The sequence below is a fragment of the Mytilus edulis genome, chromosome 9, assembly GCF_963676685.1.
Source record: "Mytilus edulis chromosome 9, xbMytEdul2.2, whole genome shotgun sequence".
In the NCBI taxonomy this organism is placed as follows: Eukaryota; Metazoa; Mollusca; class Bivalvia; order Mytilida; family Mytilidae; genus Mytilus; species Mytilus edulis.
In genome coordinates this window covers 68215462-68238562 of record NC_092352.1, presented here as the reverse complement: position 1 = coordinate 68238562, position 23101 = coordinate 68215462, and the positions used below count along the sequence as shown (strand labels likewise).

General features: G+C 32.1%; 2 protein-coding genes across 2 annotated transcripts in view; both read right to left on the bottom strand.

Annotated features, from left to right (window-relative positions):
- The window catches only part of LOC139488863 (uncharacterized), a 190399-nt gene that overhangs the window by 110010 nt on the left and 57288 nt on the right, over positions 1–23101 (bottom strand). The window lies entirely within an intron of this gene.
- LOC139489354 (mucin-2-like) overlaps positions 1–23101 on the bottom strand; it is a 63405-nt gene that overhangs the window by 39789 nt on the left and 515 nt on the right. Inside the window, exons 2-5 of the mRNA XM_071275663.1 lie at positions 19157–19415; positions 4165–4412; positions 3601–3621; positions 408–512 (exon numbers count right to left, since the gene is read on the bottom strand). Coding sequence (XP_071131764.1) covers positions 408–512; positions 3601–3621; positions 4165–4412; positions 19157–19415 — 633 coding nt within the window. The remainder of the gene's footprint in view (positions 1–407; positions 513–3600; positions 3622–4164; positions 4413–19156; positions 19416–23101) is intronic.

Here is a 23101-nt window from a genome sequence, read left to right as displayed (position 1 = left end):
ATGTAAACCGATTGCTTCTTTTGTTTAATTTTTCAATGTTGTCATTGTGTCTTTTTTAAAACATGAACATTCTCACCCCACATGTTCCCATTTTCAAAATGAAGATCACATGAATACGAATCAACGTCAACACAATATGTTTTACTGGTGACTTCCTTGTTTATGTAAAATATGTTTGTTTTTGTTAAAACTGAGATTTGGCACAACCAATTCTTTTGTAAACCATTTTATATCGAAAATTAGACACAATTATCCTTAAAATAGGAACCTAGTTTGAGTTTGATATTCCAAATGACATGACAATGGTCTATTTGTTTGTTATAGATGTATATATTTTAACTTTTACTCTTTATATGAATATCTTATAGTCATGCAAGTGAAACTCTCAAACGAAGTACAAATCTTACTAATTGGCATGATGATAGACATGTGAACGGATAACATTCAATTGTTCCATTAGAGCACCAGCATTCGTCACAGTCTCTTCCCTTTATATTCACAAAGGTTTCAGACTACAATAAAGAAAACATGGACAGGATAGGCGTAATAACAATAACGGTACCAATTTTTCTGCACCAGATGCGCATTTGGACAAAACATGTCTCTTCAGTGATGCCCGTGGCCAACATATGTAAAATCCAAAAGTTCCAAAAAGTATAGCCAAATCCGTGAAAGGAATCAGAGCTTTGCATGAGGGAGATACATTCCTTAATTTATAATAATTTTTAACATTTTGTAACAGCAAATTTAATAACACTAAAAAAATCCGTATTTCATGTAAGACTTGTGACACAACACTATGTTATGAAATTTCCCTTACTAATAAAACTATTTACTTATATTAACAAAATTGATTTAGTTTTAAAAGTGCATTCTTATATGATATCAATTTTACATGTTTTTGGTTATAACATTTAAATTTTATGATTATGTTTTTGATAGGTAAGTTAACAAAATTGTTTAATGGCAAATATCTTCAGCTCAAATAGCTAAAATATAAAAAGACACACAGACAAACAACTGTACACAAAACACAACAGCAAAGCAAAGACTGAGCAACAAAAACTTCTATCATGTAGCATCTTGGTTTTTTTCTTGTTGTAGTATTTAAATTATATGTACTCGGCGAAATACAAAGTAAACGAAATTCATGCTTAGAGACGACCGTTTTATAAAACCGGATGTAGATGTCTGGGAAGTCTGAAAATCCTTTTTATTTTTACAACGTTATTAAGTTTCAGATCATATTTTAGATTATTATTCAATCAATGCAGAGTAATATCAAATAAGTAACATACATTTTAGACCAATTAAGATGAGAACAAACAAATGAAAGGACATGAAAACTGACACGTCATGTGAATAATTTAGGTATGACAGTTAGATTTAACTGTTTTACCATTGCAATGTCTGTTTAATTTCGATTAATGAGTTTGGATGTCTCTTTTGTATATTTGGCCTCTCTTTATTTTTGTCTGTCTTTACTTTTCTGTCTTTCATAGTTTCTCTGTTAATTGAAATTAGAAAATTTGGACTGAGTGCCTATGGAAAACCAATATAAATAAACTCATCATAGATACCAGGACTAAATTTTCTATATACGCCAGACGCGCGTTTCGTCTACAAAAGACTCATCAGTGACGCTCGAATCCAAAAAAGTTTTTAAATAAGCCAAATAAAGTACGAAGTTGAAGAGCATTGAGATCCAAAATTCCTAAAAGTGTAGCCAAAAACAACTAAGGTAATCTATGCCTGAGGTAGAAAAGCGTAAGTATTTCACAAAATTCAAAATTTTGTAAACAGTTAATTTATAAATATAACAATATATCAATGATAATTCATGTCAGCACAAAAAGTGCTGACTACTGGGCTTGTGATACCCTCGGGTAAATAAATCTCCACTAGCAGTGGCATCGACCCAGTGGTTGTAATTAAACTCATCATAAATACCAGGACTAAATTTTATATATACGCCAGACGCACGTTTCGTCTACAAAAGACTCATCAGTGACGCTTGAATCCAAAAAAGTTTTAAAACACTTCGGTGTTGACATGAATATCAATAATGTGGTCATTTTTATAAATTTCCTGTTTACAAAACTTTGAATGTTTCGAAAAACTAAGGATTTTCTTATCCCAGGCATAGATTACCTTAACCGTATTTGGCACAACTTTTTGGAATTTTGGATCCTCAATGCTCTTCAACTTTGTACTAGTTTGGCTTTATAAATATTTTGATATGAGCGTCACTGATGAGTCTTATGTAGACGAAACTCGCGTCTGGCGTACTAAATTATAATCCTGGTACCTTTGATAACTATCAAAAAAGCCAAATAAAGTACGAAGTTGAAGAGCATTGATATCCAAAATTCCGAAAAGTGTTGCCAAATACTGCTAAGGTAATCTATGCCTGAGGTAGAAAAGCCTAAGTATTTCAAAAAATTTTGTAAACAGTTAATTTATAAATATAACAATATCAATGATAGTTCATGTCATGTTATTTCCCTTAAACGTGTTAAGGGCGGCAATATGAGCCTTTTTCGAGATGCAAACTATAGTAAGTTGCTTTAATTTAAGAACAAATCATTTGGATTAAAAATTAAAAAAATAAAAAAATATATATAAGTTACTGTTGCTTTTTTTTAATGCAATGTATACTTATCTCCATTACCTATCAATTCTTACCTTAAGAATACGTATCTCATCAACGGGTGCCACATGTGGAGTAGGATCTGCTTACCCTTCCGGAGCACCTGAGATCACCCCCAGTTTTTGTTGCTTAGTCTTAAGTTTTCTATGTTGTATTTGACTCTGGTATCTTTGGTCACTCTTTCATGACAGTGTCGTAATGAATTTTCAAGAACTTAAGTGCTAAGTAAAATATATCATTAAAGCTTTGATACAGAGTTGACGAAGTATCTAGTTATAGAAAATATGAGCTGCACACAACGACCAATCAGGATCAGCTCTTAATTATGAATACCCTGTTGTCTATATAAAATGGCTGCGTCTATTAAATTGAATGCTTTAGTTAAATTACAAGTTTCAACACAGAACCTTTAGTTTAAACACCAACTTGTAAAGTAAGGGTTATTTGGAGCTTCTTATATGATGATAGCACTGGGCCTCTTTTGAGTTTTGTTATATTTCGAATAGAGTTTAATTAATATCTGTTATTTTTATCATGTATGACATGGACTTTTTCAAAAATAAAAAAAATCAACGACAGCATTCACATTGATCACTTCCCCGTATTTCATATGATCAAATCAAAACAAAGGTGTCGAAAATATTGATAGGTTATGGAACTCTTTTTCGGGATATTTCATTTAAAAAATATGGCGGGGCAAAGCTGACTCGGACTTTTACCTTTTATTTGCATTTGTTCCATTTTGGTCTCAAATCGTATGGAAAGTAATATCTGCTTAAATTTTGGTAAAGGTTCTTTTATAAAATATTGAAGTCTTAAATGAAAGGAAAAAAGTAAAATTACAAAAAAAAACTCCGAGGAAAATTCACGGAAAAACGGAGTTCATGAGGCAAACAATTTTACCCTTTATTGATGGAAAAAAATGGGGAGTCCTAACATTTGACACTTACCTCAACAATGGTTCCATCAATCTTACAATTACAATCCGATTTTAGTACGCATTATGTTCCATCACAGTATTGTCCATCTGGACAAGAATCAGGACAATAACTTGTGTCCATATCTGTGTAACATTTTGCCAACGTCTTAATCGGAGGATTAGTAGTCAATGTGGTTGAGCTTAATGTTGCAACTGTCGTTGTTGCTATTTGTGGTGGTGCTTAATGAAAACAAAGTGAAATTACGAAATGAACGAGTTCCGATGTAAATTTAAAACGAAAATTTTCTAATCTAATTGCAAAATCAAATGTTAACATATCAAATGAATTGATAACAACTGTCATATTCCTGACTTGGTAGAGTCGTTTTCTTATAAAAAGATGATGGATAAGCCTGATTTTATAGCTACCATAAAATCTCACTTGTATGGCAGTTGCATGAAATTCCATTATAAATGTTATATTGGCAACGATATGTGAACAAAACAAACAGACATAATAGGGTTGCATATATACAAATGGTTGTAATTTAAACTCACCACATTCAGGAGTCAGTTTTAAGCAAGCTAGTCTGACTTTATAGTCTGCACACCCACTTGGGTCAAACTGGTTTACATTGTCACACTGTAATCCATTACAAAGGTCACAGGTAATAATCTGTCCAAGGTCATCAGCTTGGAAACCAGAAGTAGCTAGACACTCAATCTTGATTGGATTAGTACACAATTTGGAGTGTTTCGCCACTATATCAAACGGTTCGTAATCGCCACTTCCATCCGGTGTGTTCGAATTCACCCAATCATCCCATTGTGTACATTTCTTAACTGAAAAATAGTAATATAATTAAAATACCGATACATTTCGTAAAAGATAAAACAAAATGGCGCCCCATTCATAGAAGTAGCAATAAGAACACTATGGGGATAGCTAAAACTACATATATGCTATTTTTTGACTGATTTAAGTGTAGTATGGATTGAAAGAATTGTTTAATGAGGAAAACATTATCAATGGGTTTCAAATTTCGCTTACAGAATTTCGTGCGACTTCAATAATTCATACTGTTCTATAACCTCAGGTAAGTGAAATGTTGATGATTTTCTGAACAGAATGAAGTTGGATAATCATGAATAGTACTTATTTGAGGATCAATCTAGAGTTGTTTAAAAAAAAATATCATCAAAACGTGTGTTGCGTTTGTAAAGTCCGTCAGTATAGGTTGTTTGTAATAATAATTTCTTCGGACATAATCCTTACACTTAAACTTTGATAAATATTCTATGTGAGCATCAAAATTGGTTGCCCACGGCTATCTGCAGATTTTGATTTTTTTATGTAAATGTATGTTTTATGAACTTTGAAAAATAAGTATTGTTTGTTAAAATGTGTTCTTGGTTGCCATAGAAAAACATCAAAATTTGTTATAATTCAACTTGGTAATGAATATCTTTAAAAGAGTATTTGCCCTTGGGATTCTGACTGTTTCGTAAACGATCAAAAATTGCGCATCACTCATAGACATGGCTATTGGGATAATGAGAGGATAGCTCACATGTAGCAACAAAGCTGCTATTAAAAAAAAACGTTGGATACATTGAAGTATTCTATGATTTTCAAAGATAAAAAATAGAATACCGAATATTGGACATAACGAAAAATGGAATAAAGAAGGAAACATACTTTTCATTGATCTTTATTAGCTTATATAAACATGACAAAAGATAAATTAAACTAAAAACTTGTCCAAAAAAGTAAAATAACAAAAATACTGAACTCTGAGGAAAATTCAAAACGAAAAGTCCTCAATCAAATGACCAAATCGTAGCTCAAGTACATCAAACGAATGGACAACAACTGTCATATTCCGGACTCGGTAAAGGCATTTTTATGTAGAAACCTCTCACTTGTATGAAGGTTGTATAAAATTCCATTTTATCGGCAACATGTGTGAGGAAAACAAAGATACATTATAGGTAAAAATGTCGAAAATAGGGGTACAGCAGTAAACATCTTTAGCTTTACCATTGCAAGATATACCTAGGTTATTCCCACATTTGAATACAGTAATTATGAAAAGATGAGCTAATCGTGAAAAGGCATTCGTTACTTTTTGTATTTAAATAATTTCTAGTCAGAAATAAATCTGAATAGTGAGCATTCGTGTTGTTTAACGACAGACATATTTGGTTTAAACTTATGGTTTTGATAGTGGAATTGACAACTCAAGGCAATATTGTTCCATTTCAAAACAACTTCAGGGTTAAAGTTAAAAAGACCGCGAAAGAACCGGTACCTATTGTGTTTAACATACTGGACAGTATAATGGATCCGTTATCAACTCATAATTAAGAATAAGAATTGCACGAAAATAGAGGTATTTAGTTACTACACGACTGTGTCAATGATGTTATGCACAAGGAAGCTATTAACCATAAGTTCCAAAGGGTGAAGTTGAAGTCATCCCTTCGTTCATTTTACGGACGTCATCACGAGTTTTGTTCTACCGTTATGAAATATTCATTTCACAGATGATATCAGATATGTTCTTTAAGTCGTAACTACAATAATTCCGTTCCCTTTTTACGAATGTGACCAACCGAATTATAATATTTACCGGGTTTGTATTAACATGAGCAACACGACGGGTTCCACTACTGAATCAAGATTTGCTTACCCTTCCGGAGCACCAAAGATCACCCCTTCCCCCCGCAAACCAGTTATCTATATTGTGTCTTGTGTACTTTTATTTGTCTGTTTGTCTTTTGGTTACCATGGCGTCATCATTTTAACTATCTGTCTATTCTGTTCTGTTCTGTCTATGAACAAATACAATAAAAATGTGATGCACCATGAATTACTCGTGTAGCGGTTTAATGAACAGTTTGCACCACATTTGTGAGGCTATTTTGAATCGACAGAGAAATGTTACAGTCATTCCTCATAATTCAATTATAAGTGAAATAAAGTATCTGAAGTTGAAAAAACATATAATTTAATTTTAAATTCAATTTTTAAGGACCAATCATAAAAACCATTGATGAGGTCACGGTCATATGACAAAATTATGTATATTAGTTAGTTGATAGACAAACATTTATCAGTCGATCAGATATTGTCAGATGACGTGTTACATTCAAAATTAACTTATTACAACTTACTGGACTTATGGTATGGTAAGACGGAGACATAAACCACTTGTGTGCGGTCCAATTTATAAAGGAAACATAACCGTCCCGTGTTAATATGTTTGACAAAACTATAACCTACCTTTATTTGAGTTGTGTGCGACAATACCTTATACCATTTTTGAGCATTTTTCAACGATAGCTCAAGGTCAAAATTTCAATCTGCTACTTATATATATCTATATTAATCAGTTTTAGATATATGTTTGTACACTATATTAAATTTTTATTTTTTGTCGATACTTATTTCCAATTTGAATATTTTGCTCTTTAAACATTTCAATAAGATGTCATTTTTTTATCGATTTACAAATATTGAAATAAACCATTGCCACAACATTGCACATGCAACGATAAGTAATTGAAATTTGAACAATGATAGATATACTATACCTTTTTTAGTGTTACATGTTCATCATTTTAAATTTGTATCACATATTATAGATCGTAGGGTACTCCTGGAAATAAATTTATCGATATCTGCGCAGTTAAACTATAACACAATTCATTCATCACGAAGCATACCTAAGTTTATCATCCTTGTATTTATTGTTCTCGGTGGTAGCTGTCTTTTTTTCATTTGTTGAATAGTTGTTCTGTTTGTCATCAGTAAAGGTGGTGCTGTAATCGTCATATGCGTTGTTGACATTGATATTGGTAATCCCCCTTTGAACAATATGAAATATCATGGTCATCATTTATGAAATGCATAAATACATTATAAAAAATTTAAAATGAGTGTCCCTTCATGAAATCAGGTATCTTTAAAATCTGAATTCATTTTAAAGCAGTTACAACCTATGCACAGTCAAAGAAGACATGACTTGTGCAATGACAAAATAAAAGTATCGACAGCCAGTAGGATAGTTAGGATATAGCCGTATAATAAATATGTAAAATGTTATATGTAGACAAAATAATATCTATATCGTAAATAAGCGTGGATGTGCTTTCATTCTTGCAAACATATGTCAATGTAACACACACCGTTCTACATTATATCTATTTCCACTTTCGCAATATCAAAATGTCAAATTCAAACAGTTTCATACATTATGGTATGAACCGTCCTACCAAGGTGGTTTTCAAATTTTAATATATTGTAACTGATGACAAAATAGAGCTCAATTTCAAATTGATAATAAATTTTATTTATATAAACTTCGAAACCGCATTTAAATATGTTCAAACACATACAAATGATTTCAATTCCGACAATAATAGTTTCTCCAGAACAAATCATTAGGTACACAACTCACCTGTATACAGAGGGAAAGTAACACACAAAGTTAAAATGACACTGGTATGGTAGGCTCTCTTTGCAACTTCCATTTCAAGACGAGAATGCTATCAGAACAATAGTAACTGAATGTTCTCTCCATAATAGGTAAAAGGTAAATATTTTATAACCTAATCTATTCTGTTTTAATAAAAAAAAAATAACAATTTCATGATAAAATCCGTTGAACTTAGTAATTTTATTTAAAAAAAAAAGATTTGTGAGATATAGATTAGCCTGTAGATATTAATAAAATCAACGATGAGTTTGCTTTAACAAAACTGTTTATGAAACAAAATAATTCAAAAAAGCTCATACGATGGAAATTAATGTTCATCAATCAAAATTGAAAACCGTTAAATCATTATCAAACAACATCTTGACATTATTATCAAATTCGGACTGACCTCCTGTTAGAAGTCCAGGAGAACTGATATTTAGTACACAAATATTTAAGTATTAACCTCATGACTGTATTCATTATATAGAATCGGTACATTTGAACTGAAAAAAGCAATGTAAAATACGAGATATAGCAGATATAGCACACTTCTCTTTATATTATTCATTGAAAGTCTTAACGAAACATTCCTTCTCTGGAATAGTTTTCTCTTTTGTGTCCTTTTTTCGTTCTTCTTCATATGAATAAACTCATCATAGATCCCAGGATTGAAATTATATATAAATTACGCCAGACACGCGTTTCGACTACATAAGAATTATCACTGACGCTCTAATCGAGAAGTGTTAACAAGACCCAAAAAGTATGAAGTTGAAGAGCATTCAGAACCAAAAATTTCTAAAGGGATTGACATGTCATTCTGAATTAATCATTTTCTTCGAAAATGAATTTGAACGATATTGTCATATAATATATAATAACCGGGCAAATTTCTGAAAAACTTTCTTCTTCATATCTTAAAGATGTCCTTGAATTGGAGACTTCAAACTAGAAACTGACGTCACCGTTAGGATTACCACTTTCAATGTTTCAGCTTCCCATGTCCGCGTATTAACATACGCTCAGTCGCATCGTTTGAGGTTTATATTTCGATTGATTAATAACGCTCGTGCACAAAACAAACTAAAGTAATATCTTGACACGAAAAATCATCTCGTACACAGGTTTTATAGGATGTGTATGACCAACTGATTATGAACATGTTTTTTCGAGGCCTAAATCCTAAGATACAACAATCGTGGTTCGATCTGTTAACTTACCGTTAGTGTTGTTTCTCTGATTGTGCCATGTTTTACTTGGTAGTGTTTCATATAACAATATATCTTTGATATCTACGCTGATATAGTATTGCCTCGCAAGACAACAAAACGATCTCATTTGGATCCGTGTACTATTAACCTAATGTGAAACTCTAAATCCCTAATCAACTAATCTTCATTGAATCAATATTCAAGGATATGCTTTAGATTACTCCTCCAGGCCAACGATACCATGTTACCACAACCGAGTTTGTGCTTTTAAAAATTCCTGCAATGCCTTAAATGCTTTTTTGCCTTTATGTCTCTTTTAGAAAAGCATTTCGGACGCAATAAATTATTAAACGTGTTGTTTTCCATTTTTTACATCACTGGATCTATACCTCTGCTGGTGGACTATCAGTTCCCGAGGGTATTATCAGCTCAGTAGTCAGTGCTTCGTTCCTGACATGATTTAACAATCTTTACTAAAATTGTCCGTTTTATAAATTTTGAAATTATTATGAAACTAAGGTTTTAACTCCCTCAGGCAAAGTTGGCTTAAGATGAATTTGGCTATTTATTTTAGGTATTTTTGACAAATAACTCTTAAATGATTTTCGGTTCTTATACATCTTCGGATTTCAAATGATAGGCTTTTAGCTTTCCTGATGTAAATCCAGAAAAGTACTTCGGACGCAATAAATTATTACTTTTGTTTTCATTTTTTTTAATAGAGTTGAAAGATTTTAACATTTAAACTTCTAATTCCTTAATGTATTATTACTTGCAGTTAGAATAATTTGATCGGCCATGAGTTTTAGGAACTAAAAAACAAAAGTGGTAACTTCTGTTATTGTTAAAGAAAATTTTAAAGCATGTTTAAAGGATTAGATTCGATCAAGTTTTCAAAGTTCGCTTTTAAATCAGTAATCAAGAAAGCAATTAAGGCAGTTTTTTTTTCAATAAACATATCACATGTGAATTTCAAATGTTTTCTACTCCTATTTGAGGTTAATTGTCACCATGTATATATTCTTCTTTATTTTATGAGGGAGTATATAATTATTTAAATTAACAATTTTACTAAAACAAAATTGAGATAATTCATTGGAAAACATAACACCGAGACTCAGCTGTTGTTTGCGGGCGATTAATTTACCTCGAGTTAATAAATCGCTCGCATTTTTTACATTTTTACCTATTGTGCCTGTTTGGTTAGTTATCGCATCGGCGGCAATATAATGAAATTTGATGCGACTGTCATCAAAATATTTACCGTCTGATCCAAACAGTTAGAAATTACAAATGCTGTGATAATGTTCATAGCTGGGGATCTTTCATCACTTTCTATTGTGCAAAGTGAAGAGTTCAAAAACTTGATGGATAAAGCTGACCCAAAGTATAAAGTACCTAGCAGAAAGCATTTTTCTACAAAAATTCTTCATGAAAAATATGTTGAAATTAGAAATAACCTTGTAACTACTCTTAAAAGAGCTGAAAGGGTATGTTTAACTATTGATATTTGGTCAAGTAGACAAATGAGAGGATTTGGGGGAATAACAGGCCATTTTAATTTGAATTTGGCTAATTGTATTCATATGTCAAAAGCCCCCATGTGTACTAGTATAGTAACTGTAAACGTTTTCAACGTCTTGCTAAGTCAGCAGCCCAATATTTAGCAATTCCAGTCACTTCTGCACCAATTGAACGTTTATTTAGCACTGATGGAAAGACGTTCAGACCCATAAGGTGTAGACTGGGTGTTGGAAACATTTGACAAATTGATGATGGTGAAATGTAATAGTAGAATACCAAAATAAGTAATATGCCAGAATACAAAAATGTACATACCAGTATAAGTTGAACACTGTGTTATATAATTATGTAGGACTCGAAGGTGCGATGGTCACGCTGAGGTGCTTTGGTCTACGCCGATGTGCGATGGTCCTTTCGCTGAAGTGCGATGGTTTTGCATGACGTTTGGACAATGACGTTTTCAAAACAATGTTTTATTTTTATTCAACGAACGATTCAAGTCCTGAACAGTTTTAAGCATTAGAGGTAGAGGTTACAAAAATATGTAAATCTTAGTCAGACAAACAACCATGGGAAACAAGGCAGATCTTGGTCTGTAGATGAGCTAACCAGTGTTCGGAAGCATGTATAATATGTTATTTTTTTATATACATAAGGTCGTTAGTTTTCTCGTTTGAATTGTTTTACATTATCATATAGGAGAGTATGTGGTATTACTAAACTGAAGGCCGTACGGTGACCTATAGTTGTTAATTTCTATGTCCTTTTTGGTCTCTTGTGGAGAGTTATCTCATTGGAAATCATACCACATCTTCTTTTTCATTTTTACTTAGCACAATAGACAGCTGCACTGAACCCGTTTGTTTTATCGCACTTGAACACTCAATATTAAAACACGTTCTCGTAATCAAATACATCATACTTAATCTGAGCTATCATACAAATAGCAAATTAAGAATTCAAATGTTTGGATTGACCAAACTAGAAATTAAACCCGATCTCCCAAAATGCGAGGTTAGCACGCTCACCACTGCACCGCTACATTAAATAGGTTTTAACTTCAGACAATCGCATTTAGCTAGCATACACTCCTCACAGTTAGACCATCGCATTCAGCGTACCCACCATCGCACTTCAGCGTATCTACCAACAAGTTAGCGTCACATTGTCACCATCGCACTTCAGCGTGTTAACCAACGCACTACAGCGTGGACCATCGCACTTCAACGTGACCATCGCGGTTCCGAGTCCTACATATATATATGTCAGAAACATCATTCTATTTTCTAATTATTATTACTATAAAACATGTATAATACTTATGCATGTTATGTATATATCATAATATAATAAATGCATGTTTTCAATATTTCATCTATATTTTCCTTTCAAAAGTAAGTAATTGAAGTACTTAATTACATTTGTGAAGTAATTGGAAAGTAGTTAATTACATTGACAAAAGAAGTCAAATTTAATGTGTTATTCAATTGATATTAATTATGTTCAAAAGCAATTGACCCCATGTCTGACTGTCATACAAGTGAGAGATTTTTGTCATCGGAAAATCTGGAGACTGAATTTGCAAATTCTCATTTGGTATCCGCTTGAAATTTTAGCAGACGGAAATGTTAATCACTTTGCTGCCGTAAGGACACATGGGACAATTTTTATTATTTATTTAAGTACTCCTTCATAATTGCATCCCTTTCCAATAATACACCGAAAAATAAAGAGTAAATAAGTTTTCTTCAACATATCAGGGCGTGACGTCATAATCAAATGGCTACAAAGTTGAACATATAACGTCCAGTTGCTGCATTCCCAACCGTGATCCGAACTGAAACAATACTTAATTAGGTACAACAAAAGGTTGAAACCGGAATCCGCGAAGCGGGGAAAACAGATATACCTCAGCTATGCATCAAATTTGTTCACATCGGACTTTTCTGATAATGTTTGTATCAATTTAAATTTTTTTTTTTAAATGAAAATCTCATAGTGACATGTTTTTTCCTCCATTTCACATGCCTTATTTTCTCTTTCCGCGGACTGTGCATGATAGGACGAAATGTTTGGCATCAATTATAAACAAAGAAGATGTGGTATGATTGCCAATGAGACAATTCTCCACAAGAGACTAATTGACACAGAAATTACAAACGTACGGCCTTCAAAAATGAGCAAAGCCCATGCCGTATATATATAGTCAGCTATAAAAGGGTACGAAATGGCAAATGACAAACAATTCAAACGGAAAAAAAGGCCTAATTTATTTACAAAAATGAACGAAAAACAAATATTTAACACATCAACAAAGGACACTGAACTACAGGCTCCTGGCTTGGGGCAAAGGCAGTCGGCATCCGTGAAAAAGATTTCGGCACTCAAGAAAAACATTTTGGTGTCAAGAAAAATCAGCAAATCAGCAAATTATAAAGCTACTTTAGTGTATACATGTTATACTCCATTGTTGAACTTTTTACAAATACTTATTTTCTTATTTTTTGGCCACATTGACCTGATACCTTTTTTAAGAAATTAAATACATGTTTTCAATATCATGGTAAGTTTGTGTAATTTTGAGGGTCAGTCAGAGCATTAATTATTTTGTAATATTATATTTTTATGAATAAGGTCAGAAAGATGTGGTATGATTGAAATTGATTATAAGACAACTCTTCACAAGATACCAACTTTTTAAACAGAATTAACAATTATAGGTCATCAAACGGTCTTCAACAATGAGCAAAGACAATACCGCATATTCAAATAAAATAACCCTGAAATAACAAATGTAAAACAATTCAAACGACAAAACTAACGGAAAAAACTATTGAATGAGTACAGGCTCCAAACAAAGACAAAAACATTCGTAATCCATACGTTTTTAAATTGTGGATAAGCATATGTTGAGGGCAGACTCTTTTATCAGAAATATTTCACCATGCATGCAAATTTTTGTATGTAAACTAAACTGGTAAATTTTATCTACGGTGGTATGCATTGCTCTTTACTTAAATAACAAAATACATGTTACACATTAATTTTATTTATTTCAACTATCAAATGAATGCAATCAACACCGTAAAAATACATAAACAACACTATTTGAACTGTAATTGCATAGAAGCACATAAAAATTAAATTGCATTTGTGCTGGTGGACCATGCGCACTAGTTCTTCATTTAAGGAACCTGGGTTCAAAGTTGATGATGATGTAGTACTTGTATAAGAATGCAATATGACATGGATGCCTACATTGCGATTTCAAAACCATATTGAACGTTGCATCAATCTTTAACAAATATCTAATTTCCGGAAGAATACTAAATTTTGGACAAACTAAAGTCCTCTGAGATACGGATTTACAAAAAAAAATGTAACTATATATAATTCTTTTTTCGAAAAATAAGTATAAAATAAATAACTGCTCTAACCCTTAAATGTACCGCATTAATCGTAATAAATATTTTTCGAAATAAAACAACTGCAAAAATATGACGGTACATAATGAAACAATACGTATACATTACACAACTGTACTAAAAATAAGGGGAAATCCACCTGCATCGGTATTCAATATATATAATTTGCATAATTATCCATGCCGCAGGTATCTTATTCCGTGCACAACGAATGATTATAATTAATGACAGAGTAACACACTTTAAATTGACATTGAAAGTCGAATATATTGTGTCTGCATTGATCGAGTTTAAGAAAGACTGCTGAGAGAAAAATGGAACATTCACTGATTATTTAAACATGCAACAACTGGGAATAAAGGTTGTATAGCAATAGTATTTAAGACGAACTGTATCTTAGTGAGCTGCAAAAAGGAAGAGATGTACCATAATATCCATAACAAAAAGGGAATATATGTCTAAAATATACTACTACAATGGTTCGAAAAATAAATATAAACGTTAATATGTCAAGTGTTCCAGTGGCATTTATATATTCTACTCTGTTATTCAATCGAAACTTTGGCATCTTTAGATACAGATCGCAGACAGAACCAAAACAACCAAATAATAAACACAGGTACCAAACAAATGCCAAATCCAATCAGGATATAAATCCAAAAATCTGAAATAAATAATATGACTTGATCAGAATTAAATGATAAAACTATTAATTCATTACATAAAAATCAGCATCTGTAGGTCTTTTCATTTTTTGAAATCCAAATGGTTTGAAAATGTGTTAGCTGGTAGGTTGATGTCGAATAAATCATTACATGGTCCACTATTGTTTGAATATACAAATCTGATAGCAAATTCTTAATCGGTAAGAAATTCATATCGATTGTTGTCAACTCGTCTTATTTTATTTCAACATGATAACAAACGAGTTATTTTTAGTGTAATAAAATATGGAGATATTTTAGAGGTTCGTGCTAACTAATCGAAATGAGAGCAAATTTAGTTCATTCAGTTGAAAACAAATGTACATTGACGAACGCAGAAGAAAAAAGACAGAAAAAGATGACAATAAGTATTTGCCGAGGTAAATTCGAACAACCGATTTAAAAAAAAAAAGTAAATAATAATAAGCAAATTGTATATTAGTCCGATCCTCATGAATAAAAAAAAACCACACACTTTTGGGGAAACTGTATAGTCATAACCTTGTCATTTATACAAACGATTAATTCTAAGCAGAAGCGGTTTTTAAATTAAAAAAGTCACAACGTGTCATTATGAATAAAGGCAATAGTAGTAAACCGCTGTTTCGAAATCGATTGAGAGAAAACAAATCTGGGTTACAACTCAAATTGAGGGAAAGTTATCAACTATAAGCGGAAAACAACAAAATAACAGAAAAACTGAAGTGCAATTAAAAAACCAAACAACCCTGCAAAACATACAGAAAAATACTATAAGATAACTACTGCCATTTCCCTGACTTGGTACAGGACTTTTGAAGAAAACATTGTGGATTGAACCTGGTTTTGTGGTTAACCAAACCTCGCGCTTTTATGACAATGCTAAATATTACACTAAAATGACAACATAACATGACAGGACTACAGTACATATAAATGCAAGAACATTCAGGACAGAGAGATACACAAATAAGCAATACAGAACATTTCGACATGGTAACAGTAATCAAAGGTACTAGGCTTATAATTCAATACACCAGAGGTGTGTTTCGTCTACATCAGCCTCATCAGTGACTATGCCACACTTGTTTTCTATACACTGACGCAATAGCTATGTTGTATAATATTCCATAAGAAAAATATATATAAGCGTATATTATTTTACCTGAAGTCAGCAAACATTAATGGATAATCTTACCAAATTGGCAAAGCGTATCTGTCATATCTTCTTTGGCTGCAAATGAAAACCTACATGTATATCTTTCTGCAAAAATTAACAATCGTATCGATGAATAAGAATGAATGATCATGACTAAAATGAAAAACACTAGCATTTTGAATACCAATTCATTTATTGGTTGATATAAATACGCATTCAATTCTTTTATAACATATGCGTATTGAAAAGCTCTTTATTTCCACGACATTTATTAAGTTTTTCAATGTTGATTAGCATAGTAAAATATAATTAGTTATAAAAAATATCATTAAGTTATATAAAACTGTTGTTTTGTATTTCATATATCATTTTAACAAACATATAAATCATCATAAAAATAGTAACGATATGACTAGGGCTAGCGCATGTACACTAATATCCTTCAAATAATTTCCCGGAATCTTGTTTTAACTTGTATTGCAAGTACTTTTGTAGATGCTTGTTATATATCGGAAAATAATCCGTATATTCAATATTTGATAAAACATGTACGTCTATAGCCATAAGTCATCCGTAATTACGACAATTTAAAGCACACAACTAAAAACGTCTAGACAGAACAGCACATCCTCCAAAGTTCAAATTATTTCAATTAATCCTCATTTGACCAAGTTCTTTCAAACCAAACGAAATTCTTTAAAAAAAAAATGGTTTACTCACAATTCCGCCACTGATAAGTTATGTTAAACTCTTGGGTGCCATACGTAAAGACAAGAATCATGAGATCATGTTCCCCCAATGAAATTAATATAAACCCAAATAGATTTACTTCATATACATGTCTTTTCCATAACACCTATATATTACGTTATATATAATCATGACATTACAGTAACTATGTAATCTGAACTTAATAAATCTATTGAACTATCGTATTGAACATTATACTTTTGAATAAATATTTCAATAAAACTTGCTACTAAGCATACATTATTATCAAAACAATATATGCATATTTGATATAATGCCTACATAAGCTATACTTATCTTTTCAATGCCATGTTAATGCAAGAACTCAAGTCTGTATTCAATTTTAAAATATTATCTTTTATATGATATAAATAAAAGATTTCACATCCGGAATATAAAGTTTGAAATCACATGCATGTATATAAGGTTAAGACTATAAAGTTAAACTTAAACCCAAAGGTCTTAAACTGCATTTAATTCATTGTAAAATTAAAAGTGATCTTAACATATGAAATTCAAACAAGCCTTTGTCATTTTACATGTATATGCATTTTCAACAACGACAAATTTGTCAAATCTATGAAACAAATCCTCGTTTGAGTTTCAATTTAAACAATTATTATAGGGACACAGCAGATAGAACTAAATACTCGATGTTTGATGGTTTTTTACTATGCCATTATGAAATATTTAAGGCGGAAATAACATACAAACATTCGTTTTATATTAATATAATCAATATAAGGTTATCCTGATAATCATTTATTTAAAAAAAAGCTAGACAAATAACGAAACTATAATTCTAAAGATTTATTTGGAATTTGTTTCAAAATAACATGCAGTAAAACTGGCATAAAAAGCGGTACATAACATAGCATTACCCTTTTATAAAATTAATATGATAAGTTACTTGAAAAGTGACTTCATTTTTAATACACAGAAACAATATATTGATGCTGTAAATTAGTTATTTATGTGTGGTTTTTTTTCTTTTTCTTTTTAAATAGAGATACTTTTTAGGTACCAGAAACAGTTCCGAAGATTCAATATCTAGTATCGAGTTTCAACTGAATGGAAAAATGTCGCAGGAAAAATGGGACACCAATATAACATCGACTTGGGATGAGGAATAAGTCACCATAAACCCATAAACTAGTCGTGGTAATGCGTGTGGGCCATTTCTGCATTTAATGAGTCGTCCAATTTATAAATACTTTATTATATAATCTGCAAGTATACAAATTGTAAACCAAGTTTACAATTATGTTCCAATAAATATGAACAATATATTTGACTGAAATATTTGCATGCAACGGAGCTTTATTCTGACCTTAACTTACATACCAAAATGCGGCTTTCAAGCCATACTGAATTCTATATATGAAATACTAAAGTAACTTTACTTTAATTGAAATATTTTAAACATGGTATAAATAATAAATAAATTTACAAGTATCTGCGGTGACTTTAGTCTTCCGCCTTCCTGATTGTAAAAATGACCAGTGACCAGTTTTATGACTTTCTGAGAGCACAAAACCAAAAACAAAACAACAAATTCCTTTCCATTATATTTATTGTTAGAAAAATCCAATTAGTTGCAAGATTTTTCGAGCTTAAAGAAAATTTTGTACATCATCTTTACAATATCACCACTTTTACTTTCTGTCAACCATTTTTTGTCAGGCGTAGAGATAAGATGTATTTGAAAATATTTCAACCAAATAAATCTATTGGATAAATATTCCTTTTTCTTAATATATACATTTTTCTTTATATATCATACTATAACTTTTAAACTTAATGTTGTTATTCACCTTTCTTATTGCACATAATACTATAGGGTTATTGCATGAATATTGGGGAATATTGTCCCGAGTAGAATCTTATATTGCACGAGCTTGCGAGTGCAATATATGTTCTACGAGGGACAATATTCCCCAATATTCATGCAATAACCCTTTTATTGTATAGCAATATAATATTTAAAAGTAAAAATTGGTTTAATCTAGATTTTGACGTTGATGAGGTCATGGATTTTTTATGATTTATTGCACTAGTGCAATATTGGAATTTATTGCACTAGTGCAATATTGGAATTTATTGCACGCTAACTTTTGGTTACTTTCTGTGGGAAATATTATATTGCTATACAATAATATTAAAAAATTGTTGTTTTTTTTCTCGCTCGAATATTAAGGTTGAAGATATAAATACTATATTTCTTGAATAACAAACGATTCAAATGAAAATCGGAAACCAAAGTTTTTTTGTCCGCGTTAAGTTTCAACAAGAGATTTAACATTTAAAAAAGTTTTTGTGAATTAGTGTATTATAGTAACTATAACATTTACCATAAGGCACAATAGTCGTTATCTCTAATTCCGCCAGAGTCGCTGTAGACGATTTTCCAAATAATTTGTCTAAATATACTAAATATTGTTTTCCATGATCTTTAACTGGTGGATACCATACACGTAATGACTGGGTAGAGTAGGAATACACAATTCCTCCGTATGAATTATTGGTCAGTGTGTTTTGTACAGCACCAGTAGCTTTAAATAAATAGCCCCTATTTTGGTTGGAACCTGACCTATCTGGCAACTCTGTCACCTAAAAGAAAAAGTCCATCACGTTTAATGGATTTAGATATAAGCCGGAGGTTGCATTATTGGCCTATTCTCTTCAATTTCGTACTATATTTGGCCTTTTAACTTTTTGAAATTCGATCGTCACTGATGAGTCTTTTGTAGACGAAACGGGAGTCTGGCGTTAATACAAAATGTAATCCTGGTATCTATGATGAGTTTATATCCAGAACGATTTTGTAATTTTTTGTCTGTCAAATTTCTGTATTACTAAGCCGGATATTTTACAAATAAGATGACTCATTATCTTTATAATACATAGACACTTTGAGAAGTCTAAAAACGTTTGATAAAAATCGATATATATACTAATACATACAAACAGTATAAAAGTTTAATTGTGTTTTTATTTTTTGTAAGCGTTCATGATAAAGTTTCAGAGAGAAAAAAAACCACTTTGAATACAAGGATTTTGAACTTTGTGATTGATTGATTGGTTTCTGGTTGCTCAATGTCAAGTGGCTAATAGTTCACGTATTTATTTACGAGAACAGGTTTACAATAAATACAATGGGTATATAGAAACTGTACGTGATGAAGGTCGGGGGAACTTTGACCGCCACTGGGAAAGGGCGGTATTCTAGATAGGGACTGAAATTTTCCGTTACAACGGCTATCCAAAGACAATCAAAAGACTTGTTTCAAAGGTTCCGAACTCTTGTGAGAGCGGACACATATTTTTACACGAGGCATCTGAATTAATGTACCCAATATGCGTTGCACATACCACACAACCAAACGGATGACCACGTATGGTTATAAGTTTACCACCGATCAAAAGAGTAGTCATAATTGTATTTCTTAGTCACCCTTGAAAAAAGGATGGGTTATTTGGTATCTAACAGTCATTTATGTTATCTGAATATGTTTTCTTGGAAAAATTGATACCATTCGAAATGGAATATGTGCATCAATTGGAGAAATGTCGGTAATTCGTAATTATCTATCAGCTGAACAGAAATTAAAAGGCATACATTTAGATGTTCTACCTCCTGCAACACTCGACGAAGTCAAGAAAATGATTCTGAAAGCGCCATCTAACTCTTGTGAAATGGACCCTTTGCCAACACAGCTTCTCAAAGAGTGCATAGACACTTTGGCGCCTGATATTACGAACGTAGTGAACATGTTGTTGTTTGAATAGATAGTACCTTCAACTTTCAAAGAGACAGTTGAACAGCCATCACTAAAGAAAGCAAACCTAGACAAAGAAGTCCTAAAATATTACCGCACTGTGTCAAACATGCCATTTTTATTCAAAATTGTCGAAAGAGTTGTTGACTTAAGATTTGTATCTCATGTCATGTCAAACTGTTAACATGGCGATATACAGTCAGTATATTGTACTAGAAATTCAACTGTAACAGCCCTGATCCGTGTTCATGAAGCCATTACATAGCTATATATAGGTACAACAACTTTTGTGTAATATTGCTGATGTTGGATCTCTCAGCAACGTTCGACGTGATCAATCACGACATTCTTTTCGATCGTCTACAGTATACTTTTTGTATATCTAGAACAGCCTTGTCGTGGCTTCGTTTACACTTTAATATTAGGTCGCAATGTGTCTCCATTGGACCAACAATATGGTTCTGAAATGTGGTGTCCCACAGGTTTCCGTGCTTTGACCGAGATTTTCTTCCATGTTTTCGTATCCGGTTAGTGAAATCTGTAAACAGCATGATATGGCATACCACTGCTATGCGGATGATACGCAAGTTTACCAAGTCATCAAACCATTAGATAGTTGGGATGACATTACCGAGCGCCTAGAAGCTTGTTTGGAAGATATTAAAACTTGGATGTGTACAAGTATGTTTAACCAGAACAAGGCCGAATTGATTGTGTTTGCTCCCAAACACAAAGTCAAAAGTCTTAGTAAGTTACAACTAAATTTTGATGGAACTATACTTAGTAAATCATCCTCGATCGAACCAGCAGCATGCAGCAACAGACCAATTCAATAACAAAATCATGTTTCCATCAGATTCGTAACATAGGACGGATTTGATCATATATATAACAGAGGACGCTTGCAAACTCCTGTATTCTCCTTTGTTACGTCGGAACTTGATTATGGTAATGCTTTAATGACTTGGTAAACTTGCGTAAATTAAACAATCGCTAGAACTATATAAGAAAGGAATTAAGACGCATGTATTCAAAGTTGCATCTGTGGATCGCTTATAGTTAAGACCTGGAACCGTGATTGGTTGTATTTCAATGATGTTGATTTGCTATAGTAAAATTTTGTACATTTTAGTCTGATTCAATGTGTTTCTGTATATTTTGATATACCATTTTAATATAAGCCGATGTCTTTTAGTTACTAATTTTCAAATACAAAATAGTAGTAGCATTCAGCAGTTTTAGAAATATTTAGTTTAGAAATTTTAAATTTTTACTTATTCATTAATAATTCTTTTTTAATCAAGTTGATAAAGTTTTTAGGGTCTTAACTTTTTATAGTTGATTTGATGTTGTATGCATTTAAACGTATTTTGGTCTACTTTAACTTTGTAGTTTCGTGTATTTACGAACTTGTGTATATTTGTTATAACATGTAAAGCGCTTAGAGTAGTTGTAGTGTTATATAATGCGCTATGAAATGCCTTGTAATGATAATAATATCAATGAATTGTGCAATTTACTGATCAGAAAAAAACTGTCATGTTATAGCTTTCATCAGCCACGGATATGATAAAATGAAAAACATTACTTCAATTAATTTATTTAATTTTTTTTAGAAAACTTAAATATTTATATTATTATCATATATACTTAGCATTGATATGATAGCTTTTGCATACATGTATGTGTAATGAGCGGCTAGAGTGCCCTTACCTTCCTACAAGGTGTCAGTTCCCGCTTACCTCGTCGGGCCCCAGATATCTGGCGCATTGCCTTACTTGTTCATCCGTAAGAGAGGACTGTACTCGAAAAAGAGTCTGGAAGTACCCAACTGTTACCCTTGTGTCATGTTTCCCTTCGGATCCCTCGGTGATGTACCAGTACCCTTGTGACAGGTTGGGGAAACCCCCTAGAACTACGGGGCAATTACACTACACCCCCTTCCATTTTAAAAAGGAGAAACTACAAAGGAGTTCCGACAAAAACGACTGTATAATCTTACTTAACTCCCCATGGAAATATTTGCAGCGTCTTCTACTTGCTTAACCCTGACGCAAGGTATCTAAATTATCCATCCCCTAAATCCAGGATAAGGGGGAAATTGACAAAACTTAATCTTTCCCAAGGAAAAAAAATGAATTACCCATGTACTTATTCAGTTATAAACAGCTATCTAGCTATTGAGTATCAAACTCCTAACAATTTACATTCCAGAGTTACCACAGGGTGCTAACCTACACAGGTTCTTCAGCACAATTAACAGCCGAACTTCATGTCGGCCATAGCCATATGCTATTCCAACTTAATTAAAAGGTCCTGGATACACGTCTCAATATAAGACGATCTACTGCGTGCCCAACAAGCCTAAAATCCCTGACTCTTGTGTATTGTTAACCTACATGTACAGGTATGAACTGTTCAGAACTAAATTGACGAAAAATCATACTTCAAAATATAAATGCACAACATAAAACAATCTCAATGTCCAAATGACAGGTTCATAAATACCGCCCTGAA